The sequence below is a fragment of the Conger conger genome, chromosome 7, assembly GCF_963514075.1.
Source record: "Conger conger chromosome 7, fConCon1.1, whole genome shotgun sequence".
Classification (NCBI taxonomy): domain Eukaryota; kingdom Metazoa; phylum Chordata; class Actinopteri; order Anguilliformes; family Congridae; genus Conger; species Conger conger.
Genome location: NC_083766.1, coordinates 43,087,351 through 43,102,347, shown reverse-complemented (window position 1 = coordinate 43,102,347; position 14,997 = coordinate 43,087,351). Strand labels below are relative to the sequence as shown.

General features: G+C 40.2%; 1 protein-coding gene across 4 annotated transcripts in view; it reads left to right on the top strand.

Moving 5' to 3' along the window:
- Window positions 1-5,482: 5,482 nt before the first annotated feature.
- lig3 (ligase III, DNA, ATP-dependent) overlaps window positions 5,483-14,997 on the top strand; it is a 30,157-nt gene continuing 20,642 nt past the window's right edge. Inside the window, exons 1-5 of one of the 4 annotated variants that reach the window (XM_061248367.1) lie at window positions 5,483-5,773; window positions 6,735-7,309; window positions 7,511-7,639; window positions 8,082-8,285; window positions 9,009-9,160. In XM_061248367.1, coding sequence (XP_061104351.1) covers window positions 6,760-7,309; window positions 7,511-7,639; window positions 8,082-8,285; window positions 9,009-9,160 — 1,035 coding nt within the window. In that variant the 5' untranslated portion in view covers window positions 5,483-5,773; window positions 6,735-6,759. Of the gene's footprint in view, window positions 5,896-5,932; window positions 6,200-6,734; window positions 7,310-7,510; window positions 7,640-8,081; window positions 8,286-9,008; window positions 9,161-14,997 lie in introns of those variants that run through there. The other 3 variants (XM_061248366.1, XM_061248369.1, XM_061248368.1) reach the window with 3 other exon arrangements.

The window sequence follows — 14,997 nt, the reverse complement described above, 5'->3', positions numbered from 1 at the left end:
GATGTTTTTCAGCGGCAGGAACTGGGAGACTAGTCAGGATTGAGGGAAAGATGAATGCAGCAATGTACAGGGACATCCTGGATGAAAACCTGCTCCAGAGCGCTCTTGACCTCAGACTGGGGCGACAGTTCAGCTTTCAGCAGGACAACGACCCTAAGCACACAGCCAAGATATCAAAGGAGTGGCTTCAGGACAACTCTGTGAATGTCCTTGAGTGGCCCAGCCAGAGCCCAGACTTGAATCCGATTGAACATCTCTGGAGAGATCTGAAAATGGCTGTGCACCGATGCTCCCCATCCAACCTGATGGAGTTTGAGAGGTGCTGCGAAGAGGAATGGGCGAAACTGCCCAAAGATAGGTGTGCCAAGCTTGTGGCATCATATTCAAAAAGACTTGAGGCTGTAATTGCTGCCATAGGTGCATCAACAAAGTATTGAACAAAGGCTGTGAATACTTACGTACATGTGATTTCTTAGTTTTTAATTTTTAATAAATTTGCAAAAATTTCAAAAAACTTCGTTCATGTTGTCATTATGGGCTGTTGTGTGTAGAATTTTGAGGAAAAAAATGAATTTATTCAATTTTGGAATAAGGCTGTAACATAACAAAATGTGGGAAAAGTGAAGCGCTGTGAATACTTTCCGGATGCACTGTATTTTCGTCACCATCCATACCGTTTCTATTTATTTTGACTTGTAACTCTTACTTTGACTGTGAACATGTAGAGTGGTCACTGCTGCCCTCTGCAATTATTTTAAACCTAGCCTATAGTTTCAAAGGCATTTTAAGTGAGAGATTTTTTCCTAAAAAAAATTTATAATTCAAATTCAGAATCAATTTCTTTTAAAAAAAAGATATCTTTTCTGGCTGCCATTGGAGGATCTGACACAAAACATGGAATATTTTGGCACACATTTTTTCAGACTGTCGCCAAATGTATTAACTGGAAAGGACTGAATGGGAAGAAGGCATTTGCAGTTGCGCAATGGTGCTCTCTGCTTCCCCCTCCTCATTTGACGTCAGTCACATAGACTCCCCGCCCTTCAGAAATCCCCCCAAAAGATTTGTTTTGTAAAACCCCACAGCTAACCCAATGACGGAATTTAGCGGGGGCCGAAGGGGGTTTTGCGTGATTGTCCTTCTGGCGTTGCTGGGAGAACATTAGTTGGGATAATTATTATCCTCCGTACAAGAACAGAGCACAATTATGTTTAAGAATATACTGGGTCCGTTGCCATGGGTCGGATATGGATTGACCTGCCCCATATCCCGCTTATAGCTGGCCAGAAACGGATCAGTGCAATTCTTAGTATTCTCCGTTCTCAAACGGGGCCGTATTGTACGCTTAGTGGTTACTATAGTTTTACTCGTTTATCTGACTCCATTTAAAATATAATTTAGAAATTTGGGTTTGCAACTTACGCGGACCTCGGGAGTGATTACATTCGACTTGTACCTGCGCCACCATTACTCAATAGATGCTCCCGGGATTAGCATTACTGCTGAAATCTCAGTTTGGTGGAGAACTCAGAGGCTGCGGGTCCAGTCAACACAATACATGCAAACCTGCCATGATAGTTGCGAGCCCAGGTTGGCGTAGCATTAACTGGGCTCCTTAGAGCTAATTTGGCAGGAACCAGCGCCGTAACGCCCAAGGGTTCCCTTCGCACCAAATCACAAGAGCCGTGCGTCACCCGACCCTTTAAGGGACAGAAATTGCTGGCCGCACAGCTTAGAACTACCACAGGTGTACCGCCCCGCCGATCGGTCGGTCTTCGGCCACCATTTCCCCCTGAGTATTCAGTTGTAACTTAGGCTGAAAAGGTACAAGATGAATTAGAGTCATGGAGATCACGCAAGTTCCAAACAAAATAGTTTATTCGCAGACAGGTAGGTTATTAGCTTTAGAATATCACAATCAAGTATAAAATACACAAATTAAGAATAGAGATAGAGTAAATAATCATACCTAGCCTGCTTGGACTACACACAAACACAGAGTATAGAATATGCCGTATGGAAAGTCGAATACGATCTTCCTGATACTTACATACACGTACAATATGCTGTGTGGGAAGTCGAATACGATCTTCCACTGCTACACATACATACATACATACATACATACACAAGACATGTTGTGTGGGAAGTCGAATACGATCTTCCCAGATTGGTCTGTCTCCCTTGCTTTTATGTCAAATCATACGTTTGAAACCAGGCGGCAGTGCCATAAATCAACCTGGAGGGGTGGTCAAATCTGGAATTTAGACCCCTACCGTTGGGGGTTGTTGAGTAGGGAAAATGAGATGATTACCAAGAGAGGACGTGTAGGTTTTCCCTTGGGATACTGAAACTATAGTTTATTAAATTCCATTTGGTATGAAATGTATCTCATCCGATTCCTTGATTTTATCAGATCACATCCATACCAAACAGATTACCCTTATGTTTTATTATGTTGCAGTTATCATGAAACTTCCCTCCTGATTATCCATTCCTGTTACCATTACATAAGACTTAATGCAATAATACAAGGATCACATGGGCAATGTTTTCAAGGTGTTACCGGGTCTATTTACTACAATAGCAGTTTTGAATATTTAATCCAAGAGAGCAGTCACCGGTGTAATGACAGCAGTGCCCAAATGAGGGCACTGTGGCATTGTCCGGAGTCTTCCCCCTTGGAAGTGACCAGGTATGGGGTCACAGGGAGGTCACCAATGTTCGGGAGGATTCTTTTCTCATGACCCAACTGGCCTTGGACCACTCATACATCTTAACTCCCCAACAGGTAGTCTAAACAACATTGAAACCCCAGCTCTCAGGCCCCTCACAAATGGCAGCCCTTCCTGACCTTAACCACTATGCTACAGGCCACCCCATCATATCTATGAATGCTGTAGTTGGGAGTTTTCATGATAACTGCATTATGCTGTAAATATGTCTTTGTGCCTCTCATGGTAATATACCTTTTGGATAAACCTGATTTGGGTGAATGAAAGGAAAGGAGACATCCCAGACTGTTTGGTTTCTTCTCCTTATCTCCGAAATCCAGGCCTTAGTTCTTGACCCTAAAAGTGAGTCACCCATCTATAATTTACAGCCAGGCCCACCAGGCAGGGGGCTAAAACACATGGCTTCTACAGAGACAGCTTTTGCCCAGTTTCCCTGAATAGTTATGATATCAACGGTAGACTGTTACAAAAACTAGACCATTACACCAGTCGCACTGAACCAATCAGAATAACACCAAACATCACTCTATTCTGACCTGGGATTATCATGAAACATCTTTATACCATCTCCAATATTCCTGTTCTGGAATGTGAGAAAAGGGGGCCCCCAGGGCCCAAGAAGGCGCCTCTAAGAATCCTTCTCTAGCTCTCCCCCACAGGCATGTGTGCAAACGGTGGGTGCTAACAATGTATGCTCCAGGAGGGGGAAGTCAGCAAGCTGACCAGCGCATGAGACCAAATGTTACTTATGACTGGCTTACAGTTTCACTCAAGTATAGACCTATGTCAAATCGCGGAAGCAAGTGCTGCTCTAACTTCCATTTCAGCTGGTCTTTAAGTGTCACTTATTCTCAACATAGCTATACATTCACCTCCATAAGTATTGTGAGAAGGCAAAACTCTTGTTTTTACGAATGTATAATCAACAGATCCACTCCTAGGGTTTAATGAGGTTACCTTTGCCCGTGACTGAAGTCATACAGTGCAGCTGTTATAATAGATATGAGAGCATTATCTGTGAAAGAAATAGAGTAGCTACACATCATTGCACAAAGCAGCTAATCAAAATATATCCATAATAAAAACAAATGTACTGTAAGGAAGTGTCATGTGTCCCAACATGCAACAGAAAGAGACATTGCTGCACATGCCATCCGCTGGTTCAACCTGACCTCTGACAGAGGAGGAGGACGTAAGGCTCGAGCCATGGCACCTGAGAATTCTGGGAAACTAGAGATCTAAGTCTGTTTTAATGTTAATTTGTTTTAATAGTTTTTTAAATATATAACGATTCTGTGATTTTTAAATTATCAATCAAATTTTTTTTTTTTACATTGTTCAAAATAGTTTAGCCTTCCGATTGGTTCAGTATGGGCCAGTATGGGTTGTACCTTTAAACTGTATTTGACTGAATAAATGTAAAAAATTGTACTAATTTGCCAACAAATTAAAATTACTCAATTTGTTTCCAATTAAATAACCAACACTGCAAAGTGGTATGTATTCTTGCCGACCTGTGAAGTCCCCCCCCCCCCCCCCCTTTATGTAAAGTTACTTGCATTTATCCTCAGGCATTCAGATTCTTTTGTTTTATGCTCATTAAAATGATGAAAATATACTGAATGGTGAATGCATTAGCAAGGTACAATAGGTAAGATTTTTGTGTTAAAACATTGTTACAAGACCATTCCCTTCCTATCCTTGAAAAAGGCTCACTGACATGTTGACTCACCCTCTGCCTGTGTTTATGTTCCTTAAATTCAGGTTTCAAAACGTACAGTTGACGGGCCATCACTCTGTACCAAAACATTGTACAGCTGTACAACAATTCAAGCTCATTGGTTGAAAATCGGTTCTAATTGCCACTGCAAATGGCGTGGAGACTTATTCTTATTCTATTGCTTATTATCCAAGTGAAGACTACATATCTAGTTATGAAACAATAAACTTTTCCACGATATTATAATTTTTTGAGATGCACCTGTGTGTGTGTGTGTGTATATATATATATTCAGATACATCTCAAAATATATAAAGATATATTCATATGCAGGCAAAACAGAATTATTCAGCAGACGCTCTATTATGTGTACAATGAGATATAGGCCTATATATTATAGTATACCTGTGTATACAATTGGGCCTACAATGGGCTAATTATAGTTTTGAGACCATTGATAATGTTTGGCCAGCTAATTATTCTTTGGATTTTATGTTGGGGGTATATGAGACCACTATAAAAACTATAACAGTCACTACAAATTCATGGGAATCAAGTCTGATACAATAATAATAATAATAATAATAATAATAATAATAATAATAATAATATTATTATTATTATTATTATTATTATTGTAATTAGTAGTAGTAGTAGTAGTAGTAGTAGTAGTAGAAATAGTAGTAGTACTGGTATTGGATACAAGAGTTTCTGTACCAAGAGCTTCTTCAAATTACATTATCATATTTTATTCAGGGGTTTTGATACAGTTATAAATTCCATTGCAGAGATGTTTATTAAGACAGCATTTATGAGGAATGTGTAAAGCGTTAAGTTGTGAATGTCAGTACTCGAACAGACACGAGAATAATTTGGTGTCTGTCAGACCATTCATGAATTGTATCTTGTAATAAATTATAAGATATAAGTCTCATAACTTCCTTGTGGGTGGTGACAGCTTTGAGCAAGTAGGCTCTTCGCTCAAATCAGCGGAAGTCGTTTCCCATAATGCATGCAGTCGGGAGAGAGCAACTGCGTCGCGGCCCTGAAAATTGAGCGCCTCGCTCACGTGAAATTTCCGCGGCTCCCACAGGCGGATTTCCAGAGCAAGTCGGACAACATTCTAACCGTCATGCAATGCGTTTTGAAAGGCGGTGGTCAAAACTGCGCAGGCCTAGCTCATCTCAAACAAGCCTGATATGTCTTGCGCCCTCCTACATCCCACAGTCCGATGCCTCTTCGAGAACTGCGTGAACAAAAGAGTAACGTGGCAAGAATTTAAAGGGAAACAAATACATATTGTAGCTGTAACGTTGGCGTATGTAAAGATTACACTATTAACGTAAATAGCTGGCTAACTGTCTTGTTTGCGTAATGGTGCCGGATAGTGGTGCAATTCGTCACCTTAAATAATAAAAGTACAATCGATGAACGGGACTGGTAAGGACAAACAAAGGAGAGAAACTGTCTATTTAAGCTAGCTAGCAAGCAACATGTAGTAGTTAACCATGTTTGGCTGTAAGTTATTAGCTTACTAACCCTTGCTAGGAAGAACAGACAACGCGTAACTAACTCTTATTAAATGCATTGTTGAAACAGTTCCGCGCTTGCTAGCTGTGACGTATCGTAGGATAGCATAATCATTCCAGGATCCCAGCGAGCTTGTAATGCTAATAATGTTACTAGCTGACGTTAGGTTACACTGAAATCGCAACGAGCTAGTAAGATAGGCGTCGAACTTGTAGTAAGTGTCATAGCTCTTATTTACCTGGCATACACCATACTGAGACTGACGCTGAATGTGTCGTTCAGTATTTTCAGACATATTAACTTGATGGCTGTAATGGGTAATGTTAGCTAGTGCTTCTTAACTGAGGACAGACACACTTGCTATCTAGCTAGATAGCTACCTAGCCAGATGGTTTGGCAACTCAATTTCTTCAGCTCTTAACGATTAAATACGTTGCAACCCTGGCCGTATGTGTGCTCCTGGACGTTTCATTGCGTAGTAACGTTAGTTAGCAGTGAATTATTTGTTTCGTTAGCTAGCTAACGTTAACCACTTTTTTTAGCCTGACGATACTCGGGTAGAAAACTAAAACAAAAAAATGTATTTAGTTACGACTGTACATTGTGTTACGATTGAATATTTACTCATTAAAACACATAATCGAAATATGTTGTTGGTTCAGAAGACAATAGAGTAACATTATATATACATATGTAAACATTTCTTCTATACAATCTAACGTTTGTGTCTCCCCCTCCCTTTTTATTAGATGACGACACAAATAAAGATCTTGGATGCTCCGACATTCCATTTACAGGGCACGACAAATATTGCTCATAGTCCCATTGAGAAAGCAGTGTGGGAATAAACCTTACTGGCGAACTCCTGAAACTTTTCACTTCTACCTGTGCACACGGTTGTTTTCGCTTAATCACATTGGTGGCATACTCTTCAAACCTGGGCACACTTATCAGTTCACCCAGGCACCTCAACTCTTCAGCTTCTCCATTAGACGTTTCCGAGCCTCCTTGTCCCAGTTCAGCAGCGATTGGACAGGAATGGCAGAGCAGAGGTACTGTGTGGAGTACGCCAAGCGCGGCACGGCTGGCTGCAAGAAGTGCAAAGACAAGATCATGAAAGGGTTGGTGCGTATAGGTAAGATTGTGCCAAACCCCTTCAGTGAGTCGGCGGGTGAGATGAAGGAATGGTACCACGTGAAATGCGTATTCGAGAAGCTTGAGCGTGCGCGGGCAACTACGAAAAAAATCGAAGATATCACGGACCTGGAGGGCTGGGAGGAACTGCAGGATGAGGACAAAGAACTGATCAATAAACACGTGGGAGGTAATGATGCTTTTTCTCATTGTCGCATCAAAATTAGTTTTTATTTCAATTCTGTGTGACTGCCAAAGTGAGATAAATATCATAGGATATTTTTTGGTGATTCCCTGATATTAAACTGATTTACAGTCACGTTTTCAGTTGTTTTTAGACTTGCTGTAGGTTTTGGTGGATATCATTTGTGTCTGAAACTCATTGTGATAGATTTGGCTGCGAAGACAAACGCCAGCCCAAAGAAGAAAGTTCAAGCGAAGCTGAACAACAGCGGAGGAATAACATCACCCCTTGCTGATCCATCTGTTAATGCCCCCAGGAAATTCTCTGGCTTCACTGGTTAGTAAGCAGCCCACACTAATTATGTGGTGGTTTAGCCATTTATTAGGCCCAAATGGTTTTGTAAACAGCCCAAGATACTAGCCTCGGTATTGATACAAAATTTATACTTTAGGGGGTGGAAATTTACCTAGAATGACTCATAAAATGAAACTGGAAATCAAGTATTTTCCCCAAAAATATCTTAACAAGCAAAATGACACACCGACATTCATATTGTGTAATTAAACCACAACATGTAATGTGTTCACTTGGGGATAAAGAAGTTGCCTAGTTCAGATAATAGCCCACTAGTGCTATTAATAGTGCTTTGAGTTAAGAAACAAGTAGTTTTAATGGGAAACAACCTGTTATGCCCTCTAATCACCACTGTCCTTGATATGGAAAGATCCCTTTGGTGATGTGTGTATGTGGAAATGTATTTGAACTTCTCTCCAATCAGCTACCAAAGCAGGGACCAGCCCAGGCCCCTCTCCTGCCAAAACCAGTCAAGGGAGCACACTGTCGGCCCAGATGTGTGACCCCACGCATAAGGACTGCTTGCTCAGGGAGTTCCGTAAGCTGTGTGCCATGGTGGCAGAAAAGCCCAGTTACAATGTAAAGACCCAGATCATCCAAGACTTCCTGAGGAAAGGCTGTGGTGGGGGTAAGTACATTCTGAAGACGCATGTGTGACCCAAGGGTTAAGCAATGAAACACCATCTCCTTAGAAACATGATTAGGGAAGCATGCTCGACATCTGCTTTGTTGGTGAGCAGAGTACTCATTTTAGACTAGTACCAGCTACGATTATTGGCTTTTGTTCTGAGCACAAGTTTTGTACTAGTAATTGGATCATTATCTGTGATCGGAGAATTAGCCTTCTTTATTTATTTTTTACATTGGCTGTAGTAGCTGTACATCAGTGATGAATGTGTAACAAAGTTACGAAGTTATGAGTAAAAATTACTGCCTGCTGCCATTTCCGTCATTACATTCTATTACATTACATTACTGGCATTTGGCAGGTGCTCTTATCCAAAGTGAAATGCAACAAATTGCATACCTATCACCAGGTACAAGTGTGCTGCAAGACCTTATAGCAAACTATCTTATAGCAATGTCTTTTGTCCATTGTAATTGTGTTATGTAATTACTATGTATCTTGTTACATGTTTTAACATTGTTTGCATGCCTTTGGTCCGTGCAGTTATATAATAATGGGAAGCTTTTTTTAAAACCTTTATAACCGACTTCCTGTACATCCCACCTTGCAAGTTTGAGTGTAATATACTGTGTGACACTGAAGCAGGACTGGTAGCCTTACTGAAAATCCAGTACACTTATGACAGACCTGAAGACCTTTGGTTTTCCGTCACTCTACCTACAGATAAGTTCAGGGGAGACCTATACCTGACCGTGAAGCTGCTTCTCCCAGGAGTGGTCAAGAGTGTGTACAACCTGAACGACAAGCAAATTGTCAAGCTTTTCAGTCGTATCTTCAACTGCAACCAGGAGGAAATGGTGCGGGACCTGGAGCAGGTTGGTATCCAGCTCTCAAGTTATCCTACTTTTTTTTTTTTGTGTGTTCCATTGTGTGTCAGTGTTTATAGATGTAAACATGCAACACTTTTGGCACCCAAACACCCATATGCGATGCTTGAATACCGAGCAATGGGAAGTCATTCCATCTAATGCTGAGTGATTAGTGTTTTTTGCCTACGTTTCGATTTCCAGTTTTGGAAAATGTCGTTTTTCTATTTCATTTAGTTCAGAATTTCACCTTTTATTTGCTCGTATTTGCACCTAGATGTGTTAAACTACTTAGAACGTAATAGTTATGTGGTCTTGAACCTTTGGTATCAGATCACCCAGTTTTTAGGTGAGCAAACGTACTGGAACAGGGAGTATTTAGTGGTTTCACTGAAACTGTATACTATTGCTTATTATCCAAGCGAAGACTACATATAAATCAATACACTTTCGGTAGCAATGGATATTTGTAAATTCAGGAAGCTAATAGCTAATTTGCTTGTTGCTACCGCTAACAAACTGGTATCGTTTTAGAACTAGACATGTAGCCTATTCTTTGCTTGGATAATAACCAATAGTATACAGAGTTTCAGTGATCGCAGAGTTGTCTGGAGTGCAATATGGGCAGCTGCCAGTTCATTTTCTCTCTGTACGTGTTCAATCATGCGTGTTTAACTAAACTTTTATTTGTCTCAAACTGTTAGTTAAACTTTGTAGTTTGTAGACTATCATATCTTAGTTGTATAGCCTGCTACTTACCTAGCCATATGTTGCTTGCTCATAATATAGTTGGTTAGCTAAAGTGAAAGTGAAAACCTCAAAATTAAAATGTAAATATTGTTGTGTAGCACACTAAAGTCAACATTTCATCATCATTTTCTTACTAGAACACTACGAAAAAATGGCAGGCTCTGTCGCGTTTGTCACTGTCAGCTTTCCAAAACAGTGCATGTGAACACTGAACTTTATAATAACGCTTTATAATTTTCCGTTATTCATAGACAGTGGGAAGTCAGTGTTGTGGCTTGAGGGTGTTTGTTGCTGCAATTCCTCTCTTGACCGTCTGCAATTACCTATTCTACCTTTAAACCAACTTTTGCCAAGCAACTTTTATCAATTAAGCCAAATACAAAAACTGTTAGAAGTGGTTGGTCCATCAGCATTAGAAAGGTCACTTAAGAACATGATAATCATCTCTGATCTTAGGGTTTAGTGGGCCATGGAATTACACCTTAAAAAGTTAAGTGAGCTATTGAATGCATGTGTGAATGTTGTTTGTTTAGTCAACCTGCTTCACCCAAGACTAAGGATTAAATACAATAGTGTCTGCTGCGCCTTTTTCAAGTTGCTGCAGCAAAGTCTTGATCTAAGTGGGCTATGGAATTATGAAAGCTGTCGTGAATGCCCTGTGTTGAATAAAATGTGTGACCAAGAAGTCAGTTCTATTAAATGATTGTTTATACAGTACTGTGCGTTTTAGTCAGGTGTGAAAAAAATGCTGTAAATTTAGAATGCTTCCAAAAATAGAAATGTTAAGTTTATTTTTATCTATTAACAAAATGCCGAGTGAGTGAACAGAATAAAAATCTAAATCAAATCAATATTTGGCGTGACCACCCTTTGCCTTCAAACCAGCATCAATTCTTCTAGGTACAATTGCACAAAGTCATGGATTTTGTAGGCATATAGTCAAGTATGTGATTAACCAATTACCAAACAGCTAATGATCATCAATTTAATATGTAGGTTGAAACACAATCATTAACTGAAACAGAAACCGCTGTTTAGGAGGGTTAAAACTGGGTGAGGAACAGGCAAACTCTGCTTCCAAGGTGAGGTTGCTGAAGACAGTTTAATGTCAGAAGTCAAGTCAAGTTTATTTGTATAGCACATTTCATACACAAGGCAATTCAAAGTGCTTTACATAAACAAAAATTATGACAGAGGAAAACGGCATAGGGGGAGAAAAAGAGCATAGAGAACAGAATCATAAAATAGACATATACAATAGACATAAGATGAGCATAAAAAAAAGACAATAAAAAAGTGTAAAAGTAGTGCATTTTAGCGTCAGAGTGCAGTAGTTTAGCAGCAGTTAAAGGCAGAGGTAAACATAAAGGTCTTTAGTCTATTTTTAAAGATAAGTAGAATTGGGGCAGATCTAAGATCTTCCGAGAATTTATTCCAGTTATGTGTGGCATAGTGGCAGAATGCAGCTTTCCCATGTTTTATTTTGATCCTAGGAACAGCTAGTAGACCGGTCCCTGATGACCTAAGGGCTCTAGAGGGTTCATAGTGTAGAAGCAATTCAGAGATGTATTTTGGGCCTAAACCGTTAAGTGATTTATAGACCAGTAACAGTATTTTAAAGTCTATTCTATGACACACTGGTAGCCAATGCAGGGACCTGAGAACTGGTGTAATATGTTCAGCTTTCTTAGTCCTTGTTAGAACTCTAGCAGCAGCTTTCTGAATGAGCTGTAGTTGTCTCAGTGCTTTTTTGGGAAGGCCTGAGAAAAGACTATTACAGTAGTTTAACCTACTAGAAATGAAGGCATGAATTCGTTTCTCTAGGTCTTGTTTGGACATATAGCCTCTAATTCTTGCAATATTTTTTAGGATGATAAAATGCAGATTTTCTTATAGACTTGATGTGGGAGTTAAAATTGAGATCAGAGTCAATAACGGCAAGATTTTTGACTTGATTTTTTGGCTTAAGAGATAAGGACTCAAGGTGTACAGTAACTTTAAGCCTTTCTTCTTTGGCACCAAAGAAAATTATCTCTGTCTTATCTTTGTTTAGTTGGAGGAAATTCTGGCGCATCCAGTCATTTATTTGGTCAATGCACTGACACAGTGAGTATATAGGAGCATAGTCACCTGATGAGAGAGTTATGTATAGTTGGGTGTCATCTGCATAATTATGGCAAGCAATTTAGTTTTTTTGCATAATTAGGCCTAGTGGGAGCATATAAAGGTTGAATAAAACAGGTCCTAAAATAGATCCTTGGGGTACCCCACGTGTCATACTAGTTTGGTCAGATGTGTAGTTGCCAATGGAAACAAAGTAGTTCCTGTCTTCCAGATAGGACCTGAACCACTCTAAGACCGTGCCTGATAGCCCAACCCAGTTTTCCAGTCTGTCCAGTAGTATTAAGTGGTCAACAGTATCAAAGGCAGCGCTAAGATCCAGTAACACTAGAATTGAAGTTTTGCCTGAGTCAGTGTTCATACTAATGTCGTTTATAACCTTAGTGAGCGCCGTTTCGGTGCTGTGATGGGGTCGAAAACCTGACTGGAGTTTATCTAGGAGATCGTTTGAGGTTAAGAAGTTAAGTTGTTGGTAGACAGCTTTTTCAATTACTTTGCTTATAAAGGGAAGATTTGATATTGGTCTGTAGTTGCTAATTACAGAAGTGTCAAGGCTACGCTTTTTTAGTAGGGGTTTAATAACTGCAGTTTTCAAGGACTTTGGAAAAATGCCGGTTAGGAGGGAGCTATTAACTATTTGCAGTAAGTCGGTCGCCAATCAGCTGTAAACACTTTTAAGAAAGCTTGTTGGCAGGGTGTCAAGGCAACACGATGATGACTTAAGGCCTTGTACAGTTTCCTCAAGAGTTTTGTGGTCAATGGCACTAAACTGGGTCATGCTTATTGAGCTACTTTTCTGCAGGTGCAGTGGTGTTACATCTTTTTTTAATGTGGAACCACTAATACTTTGTCTGATGTTTTTAATTTTATCTCTAAAGAAGACGGCAAACTCAATGCATTTGACAGCGGAAAGAAATTCAGGAGCTGTTTGTGGCGGGGGGTTAGTCAGCCTATCAACAGTGGCGAATAGAGTGCGAGCATCATTAATGTTTTTGTTAATAATGTCAGAGAAGAAGGATTGTCTGGAACTTTTCAATTCTAGATTATAGGAGTGAAGACTTTCTTTGTAGATGTCATAGAAAATGTGAAGTTTAGTTTTTCGCCATTTACGCTCAGCTTTTCTACACTCTTTTTCTTGGTCTTTACGGAAGCAGCATTCCTCCACGGTGCTTTTTTCTTACCAGAGATTGATTTCACCCTAACAGGTGCAACAATATCAATAACATTCAAGATTTTTGAATTGAAATTGTCTAGGAGATCATTAACAGAGGCTGAGGAGAAGGTAGGTGTCAGGGAAATAGTCTCCATAAACAGCGCACTGGTACTCTCATTAATGTGTTGCTTTTTAACGGTTTGCGATCTAATAAGAGTGTCAGGGGTGATCTTCATTTCAAGAAAGATGCAGAGATGGTCAGACAGAGCGACATCAATAGCCGATACAAACGATGACTTAAAACCCCTTGTGATAAATAAATCCAGTGTATGGCCCCAGTTGTGGGTGGGCCCTGAGACGTGCTGTGACAGACCAAAAGTGTCAAGTAAGTTATTCAGTTCTTTGGCATTGTTATCATTGGGGTTGTCTATGTGAATGTTGAAATCTCCTGCAATAGATATACAGTCATGTTCCATGGAGATTATGGACAGTAGTTCAGCAAATTCATCAAAGAAGCTATTAGAGTACTTTGGTGGTCTGTATATGATCAGGAGTAAAACAATAGGAAAACATTTCAGAACAGCAGCAAGATATTCGAACGAGGAGAAGTCTCCAAATGATACATGCTTACATTGAAGCATGTACCCCCCTTTCTTATCAACTCTGGGGGCATCAATGAAGCTAAAATTTGGCGGAGCTGACTCAGTCAGAACAGTCACTCTGTTATTCAGATCAAGCCAGGTTTCAGTGAGGAACATGATATCCAATTTATGGCTAGTAATCAGGTCACTGATTAGGAGAGATTTATTTGACAGTGATCTCACATTGAGCAGTGCAGCTTTTATAATTTTAGTGTCAGGAATTTGTGACGCCTGCTTTTCAGGCTGTCCCTGGGGAATAGATATTAGGCTTGATTTAAAAAAAGAACGTGCTGATAAGTGAGTCTTCGCAATCGGAAGATGTCCAGCAGTGCCATCAGCTCAGAATTGGCAGACACCAGTGGTACCCAGGTACACCCATCTAATGTGCAGAGAAGTATGGTCAGAAGTGGTTTTCATGGAAGAATTGCGGCAAAAAGCAATACCTCCGATGTGGAAACAAGGCCAAGCGACTCAACTATGCACGAAAACACAGGAATTGGAGTGCAGAAAAATGGCAGCAGGTTCTCTGGACTAATGAGTCAAAATTTGAAATATTTGGCTGTAGCAGAAGGCAGTTTGTTTGCTGAAGGGCTAGAGAGTGGTACAAGAATGAGTGTCTGCTGGCAACAGTGAAGCATGGTGGAGGTTCCTTGCAAGTTTGGGGCTGCATTTCTGCAAATGGAATTGGGGATTTGGTCAGAATTAATGCTGAGAAGTGCAGGCAGATATTTATCCATCATGCAATACCATCAGGGCGGCATCTGATTGGCCCCAAATGTATTCTGCACAGGACAACGACCCCAAACATACAGCCAATGTCAATAAGTATCTTCAGCGTAAAGAAGAACAAGGAGTCCTGGAAGTGATGGTATGGCCCCCACAGCTGCCTGATCTCAACATCATCGAGTCTGTCTGGGATTACATGAAGAGACAGAAGCATTTGAGGCTGCCTAAATCCACAGAAGAACTGTGGCTAGTTCTCCCAAGATGTTTGGAACAACCTTCCTGCCGAGTTGCTTCAAAAACTGTGTGCAAGTATACCTAGAAGAATTGATGCTGTTTGTTATTTATTTGACTTAGATTTTTCTTCCGTTCACTTCTTCTGTTCATGCATTTTTGAAAGCATTCTTATTTTACAGCATTTTTTCACTCCTGCCTTTTGCACAGTTCTGTATTTATTA